General features: G+C 38.9%; 1 protein-coding gene across 1 annotated transcript; it reads left to right on the plus strand.

Moving 5' to 3' along the window:
- C11H2orf42 (chromosome 11 C2orf42 homolog) lies at positions 1 to 26,983 on the plus strand. Its single transcript, XM_055401243.2, has 8 exons — positions 1 to 823; positions 1,523 to 1,633; positions 7,615 to 7,719; positions 9,337 to 9,441; positions 12,592 to 12,699; positions 14,782 to 14,882; positions 18,483 to 18,645; positions 25,945 to 26,983. Exons 1-8 carry the CDS (start codon positions 1 to 3, stop codon positions 26,151 to 26,153), a joined length of 1,725 nt encoding a protein of 574 aa, XP_055257218.1. The 3' UTR covers positions 26,154 to 26,983.
- Positions 26,984 to 27,207: the final 224 nt, after the last annotated feature.

The raw sequence follows: 27,207 nt of genomic DNA on the forward strand, positions 1-27,207 counted from the left end.
ATGGAACCAAACTCTCTAAGGACCAAAGTTCCAGCTTTCTTATCTGATTTGGGGAAGGCCACATTGAGGGGGATCAGAAAGTGTCCCCGATGTGGCACATACAATGGAACCCGGGGACTGAGCTGTAAGAATAAGACATGTGGAACCATTTTCCGGTACGGTGCCCGGAAGCAGCCTAGTGTTGAAGCTGTCAAAATCATCACAGGCTCCGATCTGCAAGTCTACTCAGTGCGGCAAAGAGACCGGGGCCCCGATTACCGATGCTTTGTGGAGCTAGGTGTTTCAGAGACGACCATCCAGACAGTGGACGGGACCATCATCACTCAGCTGAGCTCTGGCCGGTGTTATGTCCCCTCATGCCTGAAAGCTGCCACCCAGGGCGTTGTGGAGAACCAGTGCCAGCACATCAAGCTGGCAGTGAACTGCCAGGCAGAGGCCACCCCTCTGACTCTAAAGAGCTCGGTCCTGAATGCCATGCAGGCCTCCCAAGAAACCAAGCAAACCATCTGGCAGTTGGCCACGGAACCCACAGGTCCCCTTGTACAGAGGATTACTAAAAACATTTTGGTGGTGAAATGCAAAGCAAGCCAGAAGCATAGTTTGGGGTATTTACATACATCCTTTGTGCAGAAAATCGGTGCCAAAAGCTTGCCTGAACGCCGTTTCTTCTGCTCCTGCCAGACTCTAAAGTCACACAAGTCAAATGCTTCCAAGGATGAGGCGGTCCAGAGATGCATTCATTTCTTTGCTTGCATCTGTGCCTTTGCCAGTGACGAGACATTGGCTCAGGAATTCTCAGATTTCCTAAACTTTGATTCCAGCGGTAGGTGGTGTGGTTGACACATTTATTCTGTTTTTCTAAAATGGCAATGAAAGAGTCCCACTGATGGCATTTGGAGATTGTCCTAGCAACCTTCAGAAGCAGTTGCTAGGTAAATCCAAAGAAAAGCATTCCTTCTTTTAATTCCAGTCAGCACACTTGCATGAAGGTTGGTTGTTTGGTTGAAATTAATGATCAAGAAACTTGGGCATTTTCACTGAGACAACGAATCAAGCAAAGTTAGCTTTGCTTTGATTTTTTACTTTTCTACAGATGCCCTATGTTAGTAAAAACAAAGAACAAACAAAAAGTACCTTCTATTTTGTCTCGCTTGCTTGTTTCTTATCTGAAGATGGGGAAAACTAATACCTTGCTCAAAAAATCTTTTAAAGTTTCTACAGCAAGACTTAGGTTATTTTTAACATTTTCATCTTGTGCTTTTATTTTCATTTCTGAATGATCTTTAGCTGCAGCAACTCCCAAATTTTTTACGTTTCTCTGTAGAGTCTTTTATCATATTAATGGCCCATGAACAAGAACATATGTTTGGGGAGTTCTTTAAAGGAACTGATTTTAAAACAGGAAGTCATGCTATAATTTGTTTTGGGGATTTAGATTTTTTAGAAATTAATTTTTCTCTAGGTTGGGATCCATAGTTATTCATAGATAGTATTAATAATTCAGAAATTTGTTATATTTTAGGTCTAAAGGAGGTTATTGTGCCCCAGTTAGGTTGCCATTCAGAATCACCAGTGTCAGCTTGTGAGTCTACTGCCTCTAAGCCAAAGAAGAGGAAAAAGGAGGAAGTATCTGGTGAGAAGCTGTTTCATTTGTTTGGTGGTGGTATGACCTTTAGATACTGTGTTTTATATGTTTCACTGAATCTCAGCAAACACAAGAGGTAATGTAGTTGTTGTTTTCTGAAAAAACTTTTACGCTTATTGATAATTCTTTGTCAAGCTAAGAGTTGGTTCTATTGGCCAAGTATAAGATCCACTCAAACTCTGCTTGTATTATTGATATGTTTGTTCATCCCTGAATCACTTTCAGACTAGTTTTACACCTTAATCTGCCTTAGGGTAGACTTATGAAGTTTTCATTGATAGATGTTTGTTTAAAAATTTGTGAGAGTGTTTAATTATATTTTCCATGATAATTTAGAAATATAGTTTGTTTCCTGCATTTTCAGCAGGTGACATTATATGTGTATTTTTTTCTTTTTTAATTCAAATATATCAGTGTCAGTTAAGGACTCATATAAATCAATGTGAAAATGCTAAAGTATCATAGTTGATAAGTGTTAAAAGACCTAGACTCTGAATGAAAGGAAAACATTACCTGGTCTGCACATGTGGACCAAACTCCAGATTCACTAGTGAAAAGAGAAATGCAAATGTTTTATAAATACAAAATTAAAACAAGTTTTTAATTTTTTTTTATGTGATAAGCAAAGGTTTTTTTACGTGATGAGGCCACAGGCAAATTGGCCTCTTCATCGTGGCTAATGTGGTGTAAGTTGTTTTAGTCATTTGTAAAAGTAGTTTGCAGTATTTGTTAAGAACCTTGAAAAATGTTTCTATCCATAGAGGGCGTGTTGCTGGAGGTGGGTCAAGTAGTTGTGCATAGTTTAGGTGCTGGGAAGTTGGAGAAAGATGGAGAGACAGCGTATTGGTTATTTCTGTGTTTTTGAGAGAGAATTCTGGCAGCAATATAGAGCAGAGATTGTGGTTAAATGTTTACTTATGAGTTTTTCCCCAGAAAACTTGAAATTAAAAAAAAAAAATTATACCCTGTAACTCAGTAATTCTACTTTTAAATAACCTTTTTTAAAGGACATAATCCTTGCTATAGGAAAAACATTTTGTCCAGAGATGATCATTGGATATTTGTTTATAGTAATGAAAAGTTAGAAGCAACTAAGGGCCAACCACTGGGGATAGTTAAACAAACCACTTGATAGAATTCCAGGCAGCCTTTAAAAATGACTGTAAGGAGTTTGTAGAAATGTTAGATCACTCAGGTAGCCAGATAAAGTACAGAATACTCAATTCAATTTGAATTTCATACAAACAGTGAATAATTTTTTTGGTGTAAGTATTTCCCATGTAATCTTTGGAACGCATTTACAATAATAAATTGTTTGAAATTAAAAAAATTTTTTTTTGCTAAATCTGGTAATCCTGGTGTAATTGTTGTTGTTGGACTCTTTGCGACCCCATGGACTGCAGTTTGCCAGGCCTCCTTGTCCATCACCTTCTCTTGGAGTTTCCCCAAGTTCATGTCCATTGAATTGGTGATGCCATCCAGCCTTCTCATCATCTGTCGCCCTCTTCTACTTCTGCCTTCAATCTTCCTCAGCATTAGGGTCTTTTCCAATGAGTCCACTGTTCATGTCAGGTAGCCAAAGTATTAGAGCCTCAGATTCAGCATCTGTCCTTCCAATGAGTATTCAGGGTTGATTTCCTTTAGGATGGACTGGTTTGATCTCCTTGCTGTCCAAGGGACTCTCAAGAGTCTTCTCCAGCATCACAGTTTCAAAAGCATAAATTCTTCAGCACCCATCCTTCTTTCTGGTAAAACTTTCACATCTCTACATGACTACTGGAAAGACCATAGCTTTGACTATTACTGGAAAGACCATAGCTTTGACTATAAGGACCTTTGTCAGCAAAGTGATGTCTTTGCTTTTTAGTACAGTGTCCAGGTTTGTCATAACTTTCCTTCCAAGAAGCAGTCATCTTCTAATTTCATGGCTGCAGTCACCATCCACAGTCACCATCCACAGTGATTTTGGAGCCCAAGAAGAGGAAATCTGTCACTGTTTCCACTGTTTCCCCTTCTATTTGCCATGAAGTGATGGAACCAGATGCCCTGATCTTCATTTTTTCAATACTGAGTTTTAAGCCGGCTTTTTCACTCTCCTCTTTCACCCTCATCAAGAGGCTCTTTAATTCCTCTTCACTTTCTGCCATTAGGGTGGTATCATCTGTATATCTGAGGTTGTTGATATTTCTCCTAGCAGTCTTTTTTTTTGGGGGGGGGTCATCTTTTTAAGTCTGATTCCTCTTTATAAATGCCTATGAGAAGCATTCAAGTCAAACTCATCTAGAAAGTGTTAGTTTACAGTCCCAGAATAAGTCTGTGGAGGATCTGTGGGTTTCACTTTTGGAGTTACACAGCAGCAGATAAAGGCAGCATTTACTCTAGTGGTTTTCAGCCCTAGCTCCAGGCTAGGGTGACCCAGACCCTAGGCCCAGTCCATCCCACCCAGAATCTCTAGAACCATGTGTCTGTCTTTTTCTAACCACCTCAGTGACTCCGTGAAGGACAGTTGGGAACAGCACCGAGCTGACAACCTAGGGGGATAATGGGGCCCTGCTGCTGCTGTTGCTGCTAAGTCGCTTCAGTCTTGTCCAACTCTGTGTGACCCCATAGACGGCAGCTCACCAGGCTCCCCTGTCCCTGGGATTCTCCAGGCAAGAATTTTGGAGTGGATTGCCATTTCCTTCTCTATCTCCTAGCAGTCTTGATTCCAGCTTGCAACTCATCCAGCCCTGCATTTCACATGATGTACTCTGCATATAAGTTAAATAAACACAGTGACAATATACAGCCTTGTTGTACTCCTTTCTCAATTTTGAACCATTCAGTTGTTCCATGTAAGGTTCTAACTGTTGCTCTTGACTGGCATATAGGTTTTTCAGGAGGCAGGTAAGATGGTCTGGTATACCCATCTCTTTAAGGGCTTTCCATAGTTTGTTATGATCTACACAATCAAAGGCTTTAGTGTAGTCAATGAAGCAGAAGAAGATGTTTTTCTAGAATTCCCTTACTTTCTCTGTGATCCAGCAAATGTTGGCAATTTGATCTCTGGTTCCTCTGCCTTGTCTAAACCCAGCTTGTACATCTAGAAGTTCTTGATTCAAGTACTGCTAAAGCCTAGCTTGAAGGATTTTGAGCATAACCTTACTAGCATGTAAGTGCAATTGTCTGGTAGCTTGAACATTCTTTAGTACTGCCCTTATTTGGCACTGGGATGAAAATTGACCTTTTCTAGTCCTGTGGCCACTGCTAAGTTTTCTAAATTTGCTGACATATTGAGTGCAGCACTTTAATAGCATCATCTTTCAGGATTTTAAGTAGCTGTGCTAAAATTCCATGACCTCCACTAGTTTTATTGGCAGCAGTGCTTCCTAAGGCCCACTTGACTGCACACTCTGGGATGTATGGCTCTAGGTGAGTGACCACACCATCATGGTTATCTGGGTCAATAAAATCTTTTTTTTACAGTTGTTCTGTGTATTCTTGCCATCTTTTATTGATCTCTTCTGCTTCTATTAGTTCCAGACCATTTTTGTCCTTTGTTGTGCCCATCTTTGCAGGAAATGTGCCTTTGATATCTCCAGTTTTCTTGAAGAGATCTCAAATCTTTTCCCATTCTGTTGTTTTCCTCTGTTTCTTTGCATTGTTCATTGAAGAAGGCCTTCTTGTTTCTCTGTGTGCTTCCCTAATAGCTCAGCTGGTAAAGAATAATCTGCAGTGCAGGAAACTCTGGTTCGATTCCTGGGTCGGGAAGATCCGCTGGAGAAGGGAAAGGCTTCTTGGGCTTCCCTTGTGGCTCAGTTGCTGAAGAATCCGCCTACAATGTGGGAGACCTGGGTTTGATCCCTGGGTTAGGAAGATCCCCTGGAGAAGGGAAAGGCTACCCACTCTAGTATTCTGGCCTGGAGAATTCCGTGGACTGTATAGTCCATGGGGTCACAAAGAGTCAGACATGACTGAGTGATTTCACTTTCACTTCTTGTTTCTCCTTGCTATTCTCTGGAACTTTGCGTTCAGTTGAGTATACCTTTCCCTTTCTCCCTTGCTTTTCGGTTCTCTTTCCTCAGCTATATGTAAGGCCTCCTCAGACAACCACTTTGCCTTTTTGCATTTCTTTTTCTTGCAGATGGTTTCGGTCCATGCCTCCTGTACAGTATTACAAACTTCCGTCCATAGTTCTTCAGGCACTCTGTTTACCAGAACCAATTTCTTGAATCTATTCATCACCTCTACTGTATAATTACAGGAAATTTGACAGTAAAAGCATCTGCCTACAATGCGGGAGACCTGGGTTTGATCCCTGGTTCAGAAAGATCCTCTGGAGAAGGAAATGGCAACCCACTCCAGTATTCTTGCCTGGAGAACCCCATGGACCAAGGAGCCTGGTAGGCTACAGTCCATGGGGTCGCAAAGAGTCAGACACGACTAAGCGACTTCACTGAATGGCCTAGTGGTTTTCTCTGCTCTCTTTAGTTTATGCTTGAATTTTGCTATAAGGAGCAAATTTTGCTATTTGAGCCACATTCAGCTCCAGGTCTTGTTTTTGCTGACTGTATAGAGCTTCTCCATCTTCAGCTGCAAAGAATGTGATCAATCTGATTTCAGTATTGACCGCCTGGTGATGTCCATGTGTAAAGTCATCTCTTTGTTGTAGGAAAAGGGTGTTTGCTGTGACCAGTGCATTCTCTTGGCAGAATTCTGTTAGCCTTTGCCTTGCTTCATTTTGTACTCTGAAGACCAAACTGGCTTGTTACTTCAGGTATCTCTTAACCTCCTATTTTTGCATTCCAATCCCCTATAATGAATAGGACATCTTTTTTTTTGGTGTTAGTCCTAGAAGGTCTGATAAGTCTTCATAGAACTGGTCAACTTTAGCTTCTTCAGTGTCAGTGGTAGTGGTATAGACTTGGATTACTGTGATATTAAATGATTTGCCTTGGAAACAAACCAAGATTATTCTGTCATTTGTGAGACTGCACCCAAGTACTGCATTTCAGACAGTTTCAATGATTATGAGGGCTACTGCATTTCTTCTATGGGATTCTTGCCCACAGTAGTAGATATAATGGTCATCCGAATTAAATTTGCCCATTCCCGTCCATTTTAATTCACTGATTCCTAAAATGTTGATGTTCAACACTCTTGCCGTCTTCTGCTTGACCACGTCCAACTTACCTTGATTCATGGACCTAAAATTTCAGGTTCCTATGCATTACTGTTCTTTACAGCATCAGACTTACTTCCATCACCAGTCACATCCACAACTGAGCATCATTTCTGCTTTGGCCCAGCTGTTTCATTCTTTCTGGAGCTATTAGTGATTGCCCTCCACTTTTCCCCAGTAGCATAGGGGACACTTTCGGACCTCAGGGGTGGTGGGGAGCGAGATGGGTGGAGCTCATATTTCGTTGTCTTATCTTTTTGCCTTTTTGTGCAGTTGTGGGGTTCTCACAGAAAGAATACTGGAATGGTTTGCCGTTCCCTCCTCCAGTGGAACACATTTTGTCAGAACTCTCCACTTTGACCCATTGGTCTTTGGTGGCCCTGCACAGCATGGCTCATAGCTTCATTGAGTTATGCAAGCCCCTTTGCCACAGCAAGGCAGTGATCCATGAAGGCGGATGTAATTACAGGCCCTTAAAATCACAAAACCAGCAAAATAAACTATTTATAAAAAAGAAAATGGATGCTACTTCACCAGAAAATTGATAGCGATTGTCTGAGAGGTGGAACAAAGGGCTAATTTCTTTTCTTCCTTTCACTCCTAGTCCCCCCACCAACTTCCTGTAAAGAGTGTAAGACACTTTAAATGTTATATATAAAAGCTAATGCTAATTCCTTTTAGAAACTGAAGCTAAGCTAATATAGAAATTAGCATAGACTTTTTATACATTTTAGACTTCAGAAATTAATGTTGAATTGATTTATACTCTGCAAACATCTTATTAAACACTGTGATGATTGTGGCTTAGGTACACAGACGAACAGTTCCCTGCTACCTCCAGATGCAGTGAGCAGTAATCTAAGGAAAAGTGGCCTGAAAAAGCCTGTGGTTGCTTCTTCATTAAAAAGGCAGGGTAAGTGTCCCTTCCCCGAATAGGGTAAAGAGATAGAAAATTATCCTAAATACACCCAGAGCAATATAATCACATGAAACGTTGCATGTTGTCCCCCTAGATAAACAATAGCAGGCACCGAGGCTAAGATCTGTGCTATCCCTCCCACTGCCTCAAAACAGGCTCACAACCAAATTGTCTTTTAAATAACAAATGCAACAAAAATTACTGACATGCTTTAGCATCATGGATTTTGTAGAATATTTTTTTGTACCCACATGCAGTTGGTATGGGTGGTTCAAAACTGAAGAAGAAACATATTTTACAGTTATACAATGATAAATATTTGTTAAGAAATACAAAATTAGTGAAATTTGAAAACACTGAAAGGCAGTAGCAGGACTATCATTCTGAATTTTTGAGAAAGAATGACTTGATTTGAACATAACTTATAAATTTACACACACACACACACATATATATATATATATATATATATGTATCATTTTTCTGTGTGGAAGAGTTAAGCCTGTATGTTTGGGGATCAATGTCTTCTTAACTCTCATATAATTTGGCTGGGTGATTAAAAATTAGACGTCATCCCTACACTCACACTCTGGTTTTGAAGACAACACCAATAAATACATCAATAGCAGATGGTGCATGTATGTGTGCATGCTAAATCACTTCAGTCATGTCAGCAAATAGTACAAGACCAAATCTCAATTAACTAACTGATTAAGAACTTACACATTCCAAGAACAAATGTTTGTAGAAGGTCAGGAAGTAAACAAAAGTGTCACTTTGATACAAAGAAGAAAGAAAATAGCTTTTAATCCAGCTTATCATTAGAGCTTTTACCTATGAGAATTTTAATTTTAAATAAATAGTAGTTTTGGCATCTTTACATCTTTATAAAAGGGGATATATACTTCAGACACGTGAAGACATTTCAGGAGAAGAAATGGAACGGTAGGTCAGTATATAGACATACTCATCAGGAATCTGGTCAATTAATGGCTCTAAACCAACCATTCTTCAGTTTGCAGTTTGATGTTGAAAGACTGCAGACTTTCTGTGGTTAATAATCTTAAACCCATTAGTCTCTCAGAGCTTTCTATTTCTTTTTTTTTTTTCTTTCTCTAGACGGATTTTTTTTTTAAGATGGATTTTTAAAAAGAAAATCCCTGCAGTATTCCATTTCACTTAATTTACCTACTGTCATTGAATTTCAGCTTGTTGCTCTTTTATATTGGAGAAGGCAATGGCACCCCACTCCAGTACTCTTGCCTGGAAAATCCCATGGACGGAGGAGCCTGGTGGGCTGCAGTCCATGGGGTCACTAAGTTGGACATGACTGAGCGACTTCACTTTCACTTTTTACTTTCATGCATTGGAGAAGGAAATGGCAACCCACTCCAGTGTTCTTACCTGGAGGATCCCAGGGACAGGGGGGAGCCTGGTGGGCTGCTGTCTATGGGGTTGCACAGAGTTGGACACAACTGAAGCAACTTAGCAGCAGCAGCAGCAGCTCTTTTATATAGTATAAACTCCTTAGCCTTTTCAGAGTTCATTAACTGTTAAATTCTGTAAGAAAAGATAAAAATTAATGAAGAGTTGTTTTTTTTTTTTTCCTAGCCTGTGGTCAGCTGTTAGACGAGGCACAAGTGACCTTATCCTTCCAAGACTGGCTGGCCAGTGTCACAGAACGCATCCATCAGACGATGCACTATCAGTTTGATGGTAAGTATTGGTCATCTAACAGCGCTGTTGCTGAAAGTCAGAGAAATTAAAGTGATTGTGTATAGCTCTACTCTGTTTTGAAAAAAAAAAGTAATTGGGCTTCAGAGTAGAGGGCACTGGACCACAAGAGGGTAGAAATCTAAATGAAATAAAGGAATAATCACATAATTAAAATGCAGAACGAACAAAATTGAATTTGGTGATGGAAAAGAAAAACCACAGCAAATAATGAGTAAAAGTAGACAGCTTTGGTCTTAGGGTGTTCGTGGGTGTGTATTTGACGAGGGAGATAACAAGCCTTAGAAGGTCATTCTAAACCCTCAAACTTAAAGCATGGGAGGAAAAAAGTATGGAAAAAAATCTAAACGTGAGACTAAGATAGTTATATAAAATTACATGGATATGCTAAGGGCTTCCCTAGTGGCTCAGATGGTAAAGAATCTGCCTGCAATGTAGGAGACCTGGGTTTGATCCCTGGATTGGGAAGATCCTCTGGAGGAGGGCGTGGCAACACACTCCAGCATTCTTGCCTGGAGAATCCTCATGGTCCGAGGAGCCTGGTGGGCTACAGTCCATGGGGTCAAAAAGAATCAGACATAACTGAGCGACTAAGTGCAGCACGTAGCACAGATATGCTAAGGAAGATTGGAGAACACAAGCTGGATTCCGGTTGATCATGATAGCCTCATAGAACCTCAGCAATTTCAGAAGTGGACTATCCACCAGGCCTTGCCCATTGCCTGAAAAGCATCCTTGATGGATGGTTTTCAGGTTTTGTGCAGTGGTGAGCAGCTCACTCCTTTCTGAGGCAGCTCATAACATTGTTGGACAGTGAGAACTGTGAGGAAGGTCTTCCTCGTACTAAATGAAAATGTTTGCTAATAATACTCCTGTTGGTTTTGGTCTGCACTCCAGCCACATGGAGTAAGTCTGTTCCTGTTTTCAAGTAACAGTCCCTGCTGCTGCACACACCCATTGGTTTGCATGACAGGTCTTCTCTTTTCCAGGTGATACATCTCAGGTCTTCAAACACTCCTCATGGCATTATTTACAAACCTCATAACATTTTGATCTTCTTTGCTGAATATGTTGAAGTTTATGAATATCATTTTAAATACAAAGCACCCCAAAGGGAATAGTAGCCCAACAGCAGACACTCAGGAGGAGGAGATGAGTTGAAGGGTTGAAGCAGTTGTAGCTTCATGGTGAAGAAAGGAACAAGAATGGAGGTGTTGAAATACATGCTTAGTTTTATTTACCTTGGTTCAGAATAAATAAAATTTATTCAGAAATAAAATTTTAGAAGTTACTTTTAGAAAAACAAAATAAACTAGGGAAGTTTAGGGATTTCCCTGGTAGTCTATTGGCTAAGACTACACCATCCCAGTGCAGGAGGCCTGGGTTTGATCCCTGGTCAGGGAACTAGATCCCACATGCTGCAACTAAAGATTTTGCATGCTGCAAAGATAAAAGATCATTAAAAAAAAACTAGGGAAGGTTAAAAAGAGAGTCTGTTTTTCTTTTCTTTTAAAATTTCATTTATTTATATAGTGTTTGAAATAATACAATAAATACCTACTAACCCACCTCCCAAAACATAAAATAGAACATTGACAATAATGTAAGCTGTAAACTATGGCCCTTTTTCATCCCATTCCTTATACCACCCTCTCACCATCTCTATTACCACCACCTTTGTCAAAGTCACCATCAGCTCCCTCTAGCACTGTGATTCTGTGTCTTTTACAAGGGTTTTTCAAGATTAATTTATAAACCTAAACCCTAGCATCCCATCAGCTGAGTTCTGGTGAGTTAGCACTTTTAGAGTCATAATGATCTTTGCATGTAGCCTATAATCTAATTTCAAGATGAAAGACTTTAAAATTCCTTTCTTCAGTGACTTCTCTAAATTGCCTATATGGGAATTCCTTGGTGGTCCAGTGGTTAGGACATCGCACTTTCACGGCTGAGGGTGAAAGTTCAATCCCTGGTTGGGGAAGTAAGATCCTGCAAGTCATGCCACATGGATAAAAATAAAATCAACCACATATATATTAATATTCAAAAGTGTGTTAGTCGCTCAGTCGTGTCCGACGTTTTGTGACCCTGTGGACTGTAGCCCACCAGGCTCCTCTGTCCATGGACTTCTCCAGGTAAGAATACTGAAGTGACAGCCATTCCCTCCTCCAGGGGATCTTCCCAACCCAGGGATTAAACCCAGGTCTTCCAAGTTGCAGGCAGATTCTTTACCATCTGAGCCACCAGGGAAGCCCCTATATTAATATTATAGTGGCTCAAAAGCAATGACAGTTTTGTTATTGACATTCTAACATTCAATTAAGCAGGTAAAATCAATTGAAAGGATGTAAAATATAATATTCCAGAAAACGTTTTCTTTTTCTTGGTTTGATCTTTATTTTAAAAAGGTATCTGAACTGTCTTTAAGAACTGCTCTTTAAGTTGCATCCAGGGAGGTGGAAGTTACCTGTTAATCCACTTGGTTCTGGATGTTTTTGCTCTGTTGGAGCTTGACCCTTGGGCAGAGTTAGTAAGAAAAACTCTGAATTTTTTCAACCTCTCCCCTGAACACTCTTTCTGTTGACGTTTTGTTGACCTAGTGTTTTGCAAGTTTTTTTTAAAGAAGTTTGTTAAGTATTTTCAAACAGTTTTCCTACCTTCAGATCAGAGAGAAGACTGATACTTATTAAATAAAATGTCCTAACTTTTCAGTCTCTGGCATTCACTGTTCTGGCCATCTGAGAGCATGAATGCAAGCAGCAAGTGCCTGGGAGAGTGAGCAGGAGTGAATCAAGTTTACCTTCTCAACTCAGCCTCAATGTTCTCATCTCATTTCATGTCCTCTTTAAAGGAAGAAGCCTGTGCTGTGGTGGTGTTTACAAAACTGAGGACTAGAAAAGTTATTTTTGGTAGATGACAAGAATCGGTTATAATTGCAAGGGATCAGGAGTAGGGCAAGTGACAGTGCTAGACTCATAAAGGTCCATCAAACCTCGTTTTTGCCTCTGTATAAAGAAATCTCAGTGGTATTTTGAGTTATTACTGTTTATCAGTTCCATGTCCTCCACTTTTCACTCCACACCAGAAAGCCCACTTGTGTTTCTTTAAATGAGTTCTTCTTATTTCCTGTAGGCAAACCAGAGCCACTGGTTTTCCACATTCCTCAGTCCTTTTTTGATGCCCTACAACAGAGAATATCCATCGGCAGCGCAAAGAAACGGCTTCCCAACTCTACCACAGGTACGAGATGTTTCTTTAGAAATAGCCGTAGATGTCTGGACCTTACAGAATTATGTTTGGGAAAAACTGCATGATTTGCAGGATTAGGTCTTCTAGTTACATGCTCAGAGCATGAAGCCTTAGCCCATCAGCTCTTAGAATAATGATCACTTCAAAGGCCTCATGCTTATTCTAGTAAGAGTTGATGGAAAGATTCAGAAAGCAACTTGATAAAAGAACCACCAATGAAGGGCAATGATGGTGCCCACCAAGAAGCTGGGTATTTTCTAGATATGAGCCAGTTTCACCAAAAGCATTGCAAGCTCCAGTTGTTATTTGGGCTGGCTTCTTGGAAGCATATTACATTATGTGTCAAACTACTAAAACTTGTTTTTCACGATTCCTGATTTTGGATGAAGGGAGATTTTCTTTTTGGAGTGATTCTCAGGCTTGGTACATTTTACCATTACAGTATTCTGGTACTTATTTCTTGATTTTATATAATATATTTCTACTAGAGATCTCAAGATACTTATTAGGTAGTATAGGAAAATGAGGGAGAAAAAAGGAGGAAGAAAAGATTGCCCAGGGGCAAATAGCCCAAGAGTGTCTATAGCTGGAAATCAGAGCTGTTTCTTCAGTAAATTGTTATTTGATGATATAATAGGGACTGAAGTTTAATTCTGGAGAATTCTGAGTGGCCTGGCAGGCTACAGTCCATGGGATCACAGAATTGGACACAACTGAGCAACTTAGAAGGCAATGGCAAGCCACTCCAGTACTATTGCCTAGAAAATCCTATGGATGGAGGAGCCTGGTAGGCTGCAGTCCATGGGGTCGCTAAGGGTCGGACACGACTGAGCGACTTTACTTTCACTTTTCACTTTCACACATTGGAGAAGGAAATGGCAACCCACTCCAGTGTTCTTGCCTGGAGAATCCCAAGGACAGGGGAGCCTGGTGGGCTTCCATCTATGGGGTCACACAAAGTTGGACACGACTGAAGTGACTTAGCAGCAGCAGAGCAACTAACACTTTCACTTTCACTTTAAATGGTACATACTGTGAATCACTCTGTTTAGGGCCATAAAAATCTCCCAACTTTACATCTTCTCTCTCTAACGTTTGAGACAATGTTGATTCTTCCCATTTACATTTTAGGTCTAATATATTAATTTTAACCCATCCCTTAGATATTTTTAGGCCCTTCAGTGGAACTCCTTTATAATCCAGAGGCAGGTTAATAGATTGGCAACTGAGTGAGCAAGGTTTAAACTTCATGTAATTATTTTAAGGACTCTGATTTGACCTCTGATGTATCTAAAGTTGTAAGAAGCTGTTTTATAATGGAGTCTTGTGTCTGTAGTTTTATGAAACAAAGAAAGAAATTTCTAAGATGCCCAAAATTAGTATCTCAAGGAAGCATCAGATACTTCATGTAGCAAAAATCCATATAATTTGGTTCACCACATTTTGCCAAAACCCTGTTTATAGATTTGCTTCTAGAATTCCTTTTTTAGAAATTTCCCTGGTGGTCCAGTGATTAGGACTCAGTGCTTTCAGTGCCAGGGCCTGAGTTTGATCCCTGGTCAGGTAACTAAGAGCCTGCAAGCCATGCAGCACAGCCAAAAAAGAAAAAATAGGATTTCTTTTTTTTTTTTTTTGGCTGTGCTGGATCTTCCTTGCTGCTTGTGGGCTTTTCTCTAGTTGTAGAGAACAGGGTCTACTCTCTAGTTACATTGTACAGGTGTCTCATAGCAGTGGCTTCCCTTGTTGCTGACCATGGGCTGTAGAGTGCTTGGGCTTTTGCAGCTCCGAGGCTCTAGAGCATAGGCTCAGTAGTTGTAGCACATGGTCTTAGTTGCTCCAGAGCATGTGGGATCTTCTGGAACCAGGGATTGAACCCATGTCTTCTGCATTGGCAGGAGGATTCTTTACCACTGAGCCACCAGGAAAGCCCAGGATTTCTTTTTTAGAGGGCAAGATTCTATAAGGCACATATATCACTTCACTGAACTCGCTAGAAACTAAAATGACAAATTAGCACAGGTAATGCTATTATTTTTCAGTAGTCTAATTTTGTCCCCTTTTTTTACCTTAAAGCTTTTGTTCGCAAAGATGCCTTGCCACTGGGAACCTTTTCCAAGTATACCTGGCATATCACGAATATCCTGCAGGTTAAACAAATCTTAGATACCCCAGAGGTAAGAGCTGATTTCTACAACACTGGGAGGGCAGAGTGGGGAAGAGAGAAAAGCAAGTGCAGGAAGCACCAGCTTGTTGAGTTACGGACACTACAGAGAATTCCTTTTATTCATCCTAAGAGATTATTCAGGAAGATTCGTGACTTTATGGTTCCAACTGATTTTAATAGGTATTCACTGGAACCTGAGGTTCTATTCTTTTTTAAATTGGAGCATCCTTTTTTCTTTGGGATGAGAAAACAAGGATGCTTTTTCTTGTGAATTAAATAATGCTCCTCTACTATCTGTGGTGAGCCCTAGATTAACTGGCAGGCACCTGGGAAGTATATGTATAATTTGAGATGATATGCTACTTGTGAAGTCAGTAGGTCCAGCACAATTTAGTGTCCCTCTCCAAACTGCAGTTGAGTTCTCATTAGAGAAATGATTCTTAGTTTGCGTTCCTTTCTACAGGGATAGTATTAGACATTTTTAAACATTTTTTTCAAGCAGATCCTAAAAACTTGAGGATTTTCCCTAATGAAATATTGTGGAAAACTCAACATCATGTGATTTAATACATTAAGATTAGCTTGATTGCACGGCATTGTTATGTTCAGAAAAATAATAAATTGGTATCTGTAGAACTTACATGTGAACACTAGGAAAGAGTTATGTTAGCCCTGCAGACAATGGAGGAACTTCTTTAAATGCAGGATGTCACAGAAAGAAACACATGATGTGCAGGGAGGCACCGAAACAACCCAGAGTAAAGTCAAGTCGCTGAGCTTCTGTCTGTTGTACGTCACTTACCTATATCACCCCATTCCAGCTCACAGCCGTGACTTGGTATGGACTGTGTTTTGCAGATGAGAAACAGGCTGTGGGAAGCTCAGCCTGCTGTTTAGTGGCAAAGATAAAATTCAGTTCAGGTTTTGTCTGACTCAGTGCCAAGGATGGTGGAAGAACACAAGACATGAGCTATAGGTGTTGTCGGTAGAGTTTTTAGGAGAAGACTGCTACCAGCAGAGCAGTGAGGAAGGAATAAAATGACTTTAGAGCAGATCTGTGCCAGCAGCAGTTATGTAGCCATGAAAGTATTAGGGGTTCAGTTTACTAGGGTTTGGCAGGAGTTCAAATTAAAGTTATAGAAAAAAAGGGAAAGCCATGAACAATATATAGGAGAAAAGGCAGAATTGTTGAAAAAAATTACTTGAAAATACAAGGAAAAGTTTTGAGTGCACTTGAAAGAATGCATAAAACCTACTGTCTCTGGTCTTACATTTAGATCTTTAATCCATTTTGAGTTTTTTATTTTTGTGTATGGTGTTAGGGAGTGTTCTAGTTTCATTCTTTTACAAGTGGTTGACCAGTTTTCCCAGCACCACTTGTTAAAGAGATTGTCTTTTCTCCATTGAATATTCTTGCCTCCCTTGTCAAAGATAAGGTGTCCATAGGTGTGTGGATTTATCTCTGGGCTTTCTATTTTGTTCCATTGATCTATATTTCTGTCTTTATGCCAGTACCATACTGTCTTGATGACTGTGGCTTTGTAGTAGAGCCTGAAGTCTGGCAGGTTGATTTCCCCAGTTCCATTCTTCTTTCTCAAGATTGCTTTGGCTATGCGAGGATTTTTGTATTTCCATACAAATTGTGAAATTATTTGTTCTAGCTCTGTGAAAAACACCATTGGTAGCTTGATAGGGATTGCACTGAACTTATAAATTACTTTAGGTAATATATTCATTTTCACAATATTTATTCTTCCAATCCATGAACATGGTATGTTTCTCCATCTATTAGTGTCCTCTCTGATTTCTTTCACCAATGTTTTATAGTTTTCTATATATAGGTCTTTTGTTTCTTTAGGTAGATATATTCCTAAGTATTTTATTCTTTTCATTGCAACGGTGGATGGAATTGTTTCCTTAATTTCTCTTTCTATTTTCTCATTATTAGTGTATAGGAATGCAAGGGATTTCTGTGTGTTGATTTTATATCCTGCAACTTTTCTATATTCATTGATTAGCTCTAGTAATTTTCTGGTAGAGTCTTTAGGGTTTTCTGTGTAGAGGATCATGTCATCTGCAAACAGTGAGCGTTTTACTTCTTCTTTTCCTATTTGAATTCCTTTTATGTCTTTTTCTGCTCTGATTGCTGTGGCCAAAACTTCCAAAACTATGTTGAATAGTAATGGTGAGAGTGGGCACCCTTGTCTTGTTCCTGACTTTAGGGGAAACACTTTCAATTTTTCACCATTGAGGATAATGTTTGCTGTGGGTTTGTCATATATAGCTTTTATTACATTGAGGAATGTCCCTTCTATTCCCGCCTTCTGGAGGGTTTTGATCATAAATGGATGTTGAATTTTGTCAAAGGCTTTCTCTGCATCTATTGAAATAATCATACGGTTTTTATTTTTCAATTTGTTAATGTGGGTGTATTACATTGATTGATTTGCAGATATTGAAGAATCCTTGCATTCCTGGGATAAAGCCCACTTGGTCATGATGTATGATCTTTTTAATATGTTGTTGGATTCTGATTGCTAGAATTTTGTTAAGGATTTTTGTTAAGGGATAATTCTGATTGCTAGAATTTTGTTAAGGGATAATTTGGGAGAATGGATTGAAACATGTATATTATCATATGTGAAATGAATCTGACATGGTTGGGGGCTCCCTACCTCAACACCCTATGGATTTAAGAGGCCTTTCCTTCCAGAAGTGTATAAATTAGCCTGGGATAGAACATGCATACTGAAATTACTAATTAAGAAATGAGAAACCAGAACTATAAAGGTGGCATAGAAATACAGGAAACTATTCTTAAGTAATCTTTTAAAACTTTGACCAGAGTTACAGATTTTGCCATTTGTGATAAACTGGTATATGTCATTTAACCAGAACCATGAGAAAGTTGGTATTGTGTGAATTCTGAGGCACTTTCGACATGTAGGAGTGATGTGGACTTTCTTGAGTTTTACACATTCATAAGTAAATGGTGTGTATCTCGTGCCTTTGTTGGCTTTCTGTGAGCTGTAGTTTCTGGGAAGTGAGCAGCTCTCATTCCTGTAACTCTTGTAACCCAGTCATTCGTGTGCCTCCTTTAGGAGGATCCAGTGCGGCTGTGGTGCTGTTATCCCTCTGATAGGAACTCTAACTCAGTGTAAAGCCCCAAAGATCTGTTACTAATTTTTATTTTATATTGTACTATATTTTATTTACAGTGTTATGCTCGTTTCAGGTGTATAGCAAAGTGATATAGTCATATATATATATATATATATGAATTAACAAAAGCAGTTCCCGTCTTTTGATGGGGAGCTTGTGGTTTATAATATAAATGGCATTATTTTGAGAGAGGGATAACTTAGGTATGACATTGGGTTTTTTTTCTTCTTGCAACTTGAGGCAGTTGTAAAATAACTTAATGTAGCTTTTTGCAACTGTGTATTCTATAGTATTTTTTTCATTTGGTGAAATTTTAACTGTTAATGTTTATGGCATTGTGCTTTGTACCATTTATTTAAAAAAAAAAAAAAGCCTACTGTCATCCACTGTTTGTCTACTTGTAAAGGTTTTCCTTTCTCACTTTTCTTGGTATTGTCTCCATATCCAGATGCCTTTGGAAATCACCCGGAGTTTTATCCAGAACCGAGATGGGACTTATGAGCTGTTTAAATGTCCTAAAGTAGAAGTAGAGAGCATAGCAGAAACCTACGGGCGCATAGAAAAGCAGCCAGTGCTGCGACCCTTGGAACTAAAAACTTTTCTCAAAGTTGGTAAGTAAATTGGTGGTTTCAGTAGCACACCTTTCTTTGAAGGTCACCTGTGTGTATTATGCTGTCCTGGACTTTGGGTCTTGACCGTAGGCAAAGAAGACACATTCGTACATTTTGTAAAGGCAGTCATGGGATAAGATGTGTTGTTTTATTTGAGCCACTGCTTTTAAAATAAAATTAGAGAAGTAATACCTGTTCATTATACAGAAGTCATAGATTTCACTATAGAGCATAGAGAAAAATAAAAACGACTGATAATCCCACCCACCATGCTTCCCAAGTGGCACTAGTGGTAAAGAACCCGCCTGCCAATGCAGGAGACGTTAAGAGAGAAGACGGGAAGATCTCCTGGAGGAGGAAATGGCAACCCACTCCAGTATTCTTCTCTGGAAAACCCCGTGGACAGAGGAGCCTGGCAGACTGCGCGAAAAGCCCACCAGGGTCCTCTGTCCATGGGGTCACAAAGAGTTGGACATGACTGAAGTGATAGCACACAGCACAATCCCGCCCACCATAGATGACATCACCATTAAGATTTTGGTGTACACTCTTTTTTTCTTCTGTGCATAGAAAGTTTCTGAAACATGGTATCATATCTAAATAGCTTTTTCCACTTAAAAATATATCATGAAAAACTTTCCATGTCTGTCTTCACATTATTTTAGTAGACTTTTTTATTATTATAAAACATATATAAATAAAACTTAACATTTTAACCATTTTTAACCATAAAATTTTTCTGTCATTAATTGCTTTGGCATTGTTATGCAACCATCACTACCATTCTTCTCCAAAAGTTTTTCATCTTCCTCAACTGAAACTGTACCCATTAAATACTAATCCGCATTCCTGCCTCCCCCAACCCGTTACCATTCCACTTTCTGTCTGTATGAATTTGACTACTTGAATTAGAATCATACAATTTTTGTCCTTTTGTTACTGGTTTATTTCATGTACCATAATGGCTTCAATGTTCATCCACGTTGTAGCATATGTCAAATTTTCTATCTAAGGCTGAGAAATGTTTTATTATATTTACTGACTACACTGTGTATCCATTCATCTGTCTGGATACTTGGATTGCTCGATCTTTTGGCTGTTGTGAATATATTTTTAAACAGCTACATAAAAGTCATTCATTATCTCCCTCTGATCAACCCTGAGTTTAAGTTATATCAAACTTTTTGCTATTATAAACAAAGCTTCCTTTTTGAATTAACTTCCTTTTAGCAAAACCTTTTATGGCCTTAATTATTTCCTAACTTATTTAGGACATTTTGGGGGATAAATTCTTGAAAGTTAAATTGGAGGACTTCCCTGGTGACACAGTGGAAAAGAACCCGCCTGCCAATGCAGGGGACACAGGTTTGATTCCTGGTCTGGGAAGATTCCACATGCCTTGAAGCAACTAAGATTGGGTGCCACAACTACTGAGCCCGCACTCCAGAGCCTGAGCTCTGCAACAAGAGAAGCCGCAACAATGAGAAGCCCGAGCACCACAACTAGAGAAAGCCCTTGCACAGCAACGAAGATCCAGTGCAACCAGAAATGAATAAAATTATTTAAAAAAAGAAAAGTGAAATTGGAGAGTCATAGTTTATTTACATTTTTAGGACTTTTGATTTTTTTTGTCACACTGCTCTCCAGAAAGATGGTACTAATTCTACAGTTTGCTCTTGATAACCATGCATGAAAGAGTTTCTCTTTTTTAATCTCTGTTGATCTGATAGGCAAAAAAATCCTATCATTCTTTTAATTTACATTACCCTCAAATATTAATGAAAGTAAAATTTTCAGTTAGTCATTTGTATTTGATGAATTGCTTTTGCTTTGTCTATTTTTAACTGAGGTATTTTAATAATAATGACACCTGCAATAAAATGCACTTAATGAGCTCTGTGCTGGCTGTTATTTTAAGTGCTTTACATAGATTAATACATTTAATGCTTATCAGCCTACTCAGGGGTAGATACTGTGATCCCCATATACAGATGAATAAACCGAGGTGAAGATAGGTACAGTAACCTGCCCAGAGTTACACAGCTAGTGAAGTGGTAGGGCTGATCTTCAACCCCAGGCAGTCAGAGCCTTCACTCCTAGCCATCCAGTACTCACTCACCTGTCTTTCCACTAACTAGGCTATAAGCACTTTCAGGGCAGTGAACTATGTCATGGAGAAATTTAGAATTTTGTAATTATTTTGCCAAACTCCTCTGAAGTATATTTTTGGCTACTATTGTGAGTAAGATGTGTGTCTAACTTGTTACTGCCAGTGTATGGGAAGCTCTTGATTTTGGTATGCATGCATGCTAAGTCACTTCAGTCCTGTCTGACTCTTTGCAACCCCAGAGACTGTGTAACCTGCCAGGCTACTCTGTCCATGGGATTTTCCAGGCAAGAATACTGGAGTGGGTTGCCATGCCCTTCTCCAGATTTTGGTATAATTACTATCAAATTGCTGTCCTTAATGAGTTCCTATTAGTGATGATAGTTGTTTACCTGTTGGTTTCTGGGAAATTAATTATATCACTTGAAAAATGATGACAAATTTGTTTCCTATCAAATGTTTATACCATTGTCTTTTTCTTGTTAAATTACCTACAACTTCAAGAGTAACAATGAACAATAGTAAAACTAGCAGCTGTGATTTTCATTTTATTATAGTAAAATTATTGTTTTTACTATAGTAAAACTCCCCCAGCATAGCATTTTCCAACTGTCTTGAAGAAGAGATAGTGATAAATATTCTCTGAAAAGTGTTCCATGATCTGATAAGTTTGAAAAATGCTAATACTGTATTTCTTTGATTTGAAGACCCTTGAATATAAGATGTTCAGTCAACTTTGTAATAACTTTTTTGGTGGCAAAAGAAATTTTGCCACATGAAAACTTCCCTAGTTGCAAGATACACTCAGATCTCAGAAAATGTTACAATTGGAGTAGGGAGGCAGCAGTGAGTAGTGTCTTACAATATAATGTATCTTTATTAGTAACTCATCCTATAAATTTGCATATGAAAAAGATCCTGAAATAAAGATTTGTATTAAACTTTATGTAACTTAAATTTCCCCCAATTTATTTGACCAGTGAACTCTTTTCAGGGGAATGCCATTAGTATTTCATATAGAATACATTTCTGGAAAAATATGATTATTAATTTCAGATAAAATTAGTTTAATAGCATATCATATTCTTAGTTTATTAAGTTATTTTTGTTAGGAGCTATAATTGATTTTTAATATAGTTTTTTTAAAAATATATATTCATTTATTTTTTGGCCTTGCCACACAGCTTGGAGTAGTTCACCAACCAGGAATTGAACCTGGGCCACAGCAGTGAAAGTGCTGAATCCTAACCACTAGACCACCAGGCAGCTCCCTAGAATTGAATTTTTTTAAATACCTTTTTACCATCTTTTGAGAAACCTCTAAAGATAAACTCTCCTGACACAAGTGCAATGAAATTTAGTATAGTTGATGTACAATATGAATTTTAGGAATCAATTTCTAATATTGAAATAATCTTACATTTCTGGAATAAATTCTATGTGGTCTTTTTTCTTTTAATATATACATAGATTCTATTTGCTAATACTTTAGGATTTTTTATTATCTATTCATAAGTATTCAGTTCAGTTCAGTCGCTCAGTTGTCAGACTCTTTCCAACCCCATGAACTGCAGCACGCCAGGCCTCCCTGTCCATCACCAACTCCCGGAGTCCACCCAAACCCATGTCCATTGAGTCAGTGATGCCATCCAACCATCTCATCCTCTGTCGTCCCCTTTTCCTCCTGCCCTCAATCTTTCCCAGCATCAGGGTCTTTTCCAGTGAGTCAGGTCTTCGCATCAGGTGGCCAAAGTATTGGAGTTTCAGCTTCAACATCAGTCCTTCCAATGAACACCCAGGACTGATCTCCTTTAAGATGGACTGTTTGGATCTCCTTGCAGTCCAAGGGACTCTCAAGAGTCTTCTCCAACACCACAGTTCAAAAGCATCAATTCTTCCACACTCAGCCATCTTTATAGTCCAACTCTCACATCCGTACATGACCGCCGGAAAAACTTGACTAGACGGACCCTTGTTGGCAAAGTAATGTCTCTGCTTTTTAATATGCTGTCTAGGTTGGTCATAACTTTCCTTCTAAGGAGTAAGCATCTTTTAATTTCATGGCTGCAATCACCATCTTCAGTGATTTTGGAGCCCAGAAAAATAAAGTCAGCCACTGTTTCCCTATCTATTTGCCATGAAGTGATGGGACCGGATGCCACGATCTTAGTTTTCTGAATGTTGAGCTTTAAGCCAACTTGTTCACTCTCCTCTTTCACTTTCATCAAGAGGGTTATTAGTTGCCTACAATTTCCTTTTTGGAGGCTATCTTTTTTGGGTCTTGGTGATAGTTCTATAGAAAATGATTTGTATGTTTTGAACTATTTTCCACTTTTGTCTGTTAAACTTTCTGAACTCTTTAAAAACTTTTTCTAACATTTTCTTGGAACTTTTAAATTTTTATACCTTTTAGAATTATCAGTTAATTTTTAAAATTCATGTTTGATAATAGGAACATTTAAGGTTCTTATTATTAATATCTAAATAGCCTATAATCATAGTTTAGTTTCTGTGTTACCAATACTTTGTATTTAACATTACTATTTGGTTGAGGCTTTCGATTTTTATCTTCTTAAGTATCCATTCCTACATTAATTATTTTGAGTTCAGAGGATGTGCCTTTTCAATTTTTTTTAAGGAATTTAAAAATATTTTCTCACTAACCTAATGTATGATATGAATTTGTGCCAGCAAACATGTTGTTATTTATCCAATATAAAATCTTGTATAGCTTTCAGATTTACAAAACTTATATAGCAGAGTTTTAATACAATTTCCTACTACAGTTTTGTTTGTCGAAATGCTTTCTGATATTGCAAAAGCCTTTAAGTATTGTAATGCAATGTTTTTTGGCACATTAGAGTTACTGACAGATGTCAATATATTATCTTAGTCCATTTGGACTGTTGTAACAGAATACTCGGAGAAGGCAATGGCACCCCACTCCAGTACTCTTGCCTGGAAAATCTCATGGACGGAGGAGCCTGGTAGGCTGGGGTCCGTGGGGTCGCTAAGAGTTGGACACGACTGAGCAAGTTCACTTTCACTTTTCACTTTCATGCATTGGAGAAGGAAATGGCAACCCACTCCAGTGTTCTTGCCTGGAGAATCCCAGGGACGGAGGAGCCTGGTGGGTTGCCGTCTATGGGGTTGCACAGAGTCGGACACAACTGAAGCGACAGCAGCAGCAGCAGCAACTGAATACTGTAAACTGGGTGACTTACAAACAACAGATATTTAGTTCTCACAGTTCTGCAGGGTGGGAAGTCCAAGATTCCTACAGATTCGATGTCTGATGAGGGCCTGCATCCTGGTTCAAAGATAGCCATCAGCAGCCTTCTCTCTGTGTCCTCACATTTCAGAAAGGACATAGATGTCTCTGGGGTCTTAAATAAGGGCATTCAATCTCACTCATCAGGGCTCTTCCCTCATGACCTAATCAACTCCCAAAGGCCCCCCGCCTCCAAGTACTGTCACATTGGGGATTTGGTTTTCAATTTATGAATTTTGGGAGGATGCAATAATATTAGGGAGAAATTTTAGAGAATATAGATTCAGCCTATAGCAACAATTCAATTTAAAAATAATATTTGCCTTTGTCTTTATTCAATATTACAACAGTGACACCAGCTTTGTTTTACATTTTTCTGATGATTGCTACCCTTTTAACTTTTTTGTGACACTTTGTTCTTGTTGAATCTCTTATCAGTATTATATTATTTTTCTCTGATTTTAACATATCCCCTTTATTATAATTAATATAGTTGGTCTTCTGCCTTCTTGGTTTATTATTTATTATTTTTGGCTGTGCTGGGTCTTTGCGGTGCAGGCTTTTCTCTAGTCGCGACAAGCACGGGCTACTCTCCAGTTGCCCTGTGCAGACTTCTCGTTGCAGTGGCTTCTCTTGTTGCGGAACATGGGCACTAGGGTGCACAGGCTTCAGTAGTTGCAGCTCCCTGGCTCAGAGCACAGGCTCAGTAGTTATGGCTCATGGGTTTTGTTGGTCCTCAGCACGTGGGATCTTCCCAGATCAGGGACTGAACCCATTTCCAGCATTGACAGGCAGAATCTTTACCACTGAGCCACCAGGCAAGCCCCCTGTCTCTTTTTCTGTTTTTTGCTAAATGGACTATGTTTTCTATGTTTATTGTCTCCATGTTTTAGAGGTGATACCATATACTTATTTTTAATTCTGCTGCTGCTGCTGCTGCTAAGTCACTTCAGTCGTGTCCGACTCTGTGTGACCCCATAGATGGAAGCCCACCAGGCTCCCCCGTCCCTGGGATTCTCCAGGCAAGAACACTGGAGTGGGTTGCCATTTCCTTCTCCAATGTGTGAAAGTGGAAAGTGAAAAGTGAAAGTGAAGTCGCTCAGTCGTGTCCGACCCTTAGCGACCCCACGGACTGCAGCCTACCAGGCTCCTCCATCCATGGGATTTTCTAGGCAATAGTACTGGAGTGGCTTGCCATTGCCTTCTCCGTTAATTCTGCTAGTACTTTATATATTTATTCAACAGCATTCTTTAACCTGAGTTTTTCACATTTAAATCTTTAATATTCTGGACTTTATCTTGATGTAAGTTATGAAGTAAGATTCTGTCATCTTTTAGCTTCTTCCAGATAACTATGTAGTTGATGCACCCCATGTGTTATAAGAAACACTTACTTGTATTTCTTATGCTAATTGAAAATACCATTTTGGCCTTACCTTAAATTCCTCTTCTTTTTGTATCCATTTTGGATCTTTCTGTTTTGTTCTTTTCGTCTGACTAGATATATGCCAGTACAACACTCTTGTGGTTATTACGGATTTGTAATATATTTTAGAACCATTTGGATTTTAATTGTTTCTTTCTGGTTTCCTTGAAATTTGACCTTTTCTTGCTAGTCTCCCTTTTCATCTCATCCAGCTATCTTTTCCTCTCAGCCTGGCCTCTTCTTAGGATTCTTTTGGCCCTATTTTCATAAAGGCTGGGTCTTATTTTATTTGAGACGGCCAGACAGTTCCCTGAAATTTTGTTTTGGATAGATAGAGCAGTAATCACTTTTCTTGATTTTTCTTGTTGCCCCCGCCCTTTTTTCCTTCTCATATAGGTTTTTTTTTTTTTAACCTCTTTTTCCTTTTAAAATTTGTGAAAATTTATTTTGGAATTGTACTAATCAATTATTTTTTCTTTTCTTTTTTATCTTCAGGCAACACTTCCCCAGATCAAAAGGAGCCAACACCTTTCATCATCGAGTGGATCCCAGATATTCTCCCCCAATCCAAGATTGGTGAGCTTCGAATCAAGTTTGAGTATGGGCACCACCGCAACGGGCATGTGGCAGAGTACCAAGACCAGCGGCCCCCCTTGGATCAGCCCTTGGAACTGGCCCCTCTGACCACCATCACTTTCCCTTGAAACAAAACAAGAGTCTTTTGCTGCTAAATTTGCACATCCCCACCCTTTGACAACTTTAAATAGTAGTTAGACACTTAGATGGCTCTGTTCCTTAGTGAACTACTCTTAGCTAAGATGCAGTTTCTCAGTGCATTCAAGTGAATTCTTCTGAAAAACTCTTCTTGTAAATAGCCCTTTTGGTGCTGCTGTGTATAGTCTTCATTTAACTTGGATGATATTCCTGGGTAGAGTTTTTAAAGAAACAAAACCAGCTCACTTACCTTCCTGAAGGACTCACCTTTAGAGTTGGTTTCAACCTTTTCCTAATTCTCTAAGAAGTCAGCAGCACTCCACCTTATACTAACATGTTGGAAAATTAATAACACCTTGCTTAGGGCAAAATGTTTACGATCATCCTGACAGAGTTTCAATCATATCCTTTTATTCTCTTCTCAAATAAAATACAGTGTCACTAGTTTTTATAAATTATATCTTGTGTTGGCCTAATTATAAAATTATAAACCTTTTGGGAGATTAAGGTGATAGTGAACTAGGAAAAAGAGATTCAGGTGTCAAGGCAATATTGATTGACGTTTCAAACTAATGCTTGTAATTGCTTGTTCACTTGATTTTTGTTTCCTTTTTTACTCTCCAAAAAGCTTAACAGGTGGTAAAATTCAGTTTCTGTTTTCTAATTTATTGATCACAGAATGGAGATACTGCAAGTCACAGAATAGAAGCCTGCCTTTAAGGAGAAAAGAAGAGAATGGAACATTTCCTATTTGCCTGTTACATCCCAGGCATTTTCATTTACAATCTCACATGATCATTTTTCTCATTTAGTCCTCATCATTATTTGAATTTAGCCACCACTCCTTTTATAAACAGTCTCTCTGAGATTAAGTATCTTACTGGAAATAGCATTAAAAATGTTTCACTTTATTCCAAAGTGCATGTTGTTTCCACTTTATCGCTTTATAAACTCTTCATAATTCATTATCTTTGGAAGACAAGAAAAGTGTGTAGGTAGGCATTTTTGATTCCACATAACAAAAAGCCAACTCTAACCAGCTCA

The sequence above is a fragment of the Moschus berezovskii genome, chromosome 11 (genome assembly GCF_049115385.1).
Source record: "Moschus berezovskii isolate FMDL1 chromosome 11, NW_MosBer_1.0, whole genome shotgun sequence".
NCBI classification, from domain to species: Eukaryota; Metazoa; Chordata; class Mammalia; order Artiodactyla; family Moschidae; genus Moschus; species Moschus berezovskii.

Excerpts from the sequence above, each read along its gene's own strand:
- C11H2orf42 (XM_055401243.2), top strand. The coding sequence starts at position 1 with ATGGAACCAAACTCTCTAAGGACCAAAGTTCCAGCTTTCTTATCTGAT. Across the intron at positions 9,442-12,591 it reads GATGCACTATCAGTTTGATG|GCAAACCAGAGCCACTGGTT; the intron begins GTAAGTATTGGT and ends TATTTCCTGTAG. Across the intron at positions 14,883-18,482 it reads AAATCTTAGATACCCCAGAG|ATGCCTTTGGAAATCACCCG; the intron begins GTAAGAGCTGAT and ends CTCCATATCCAG.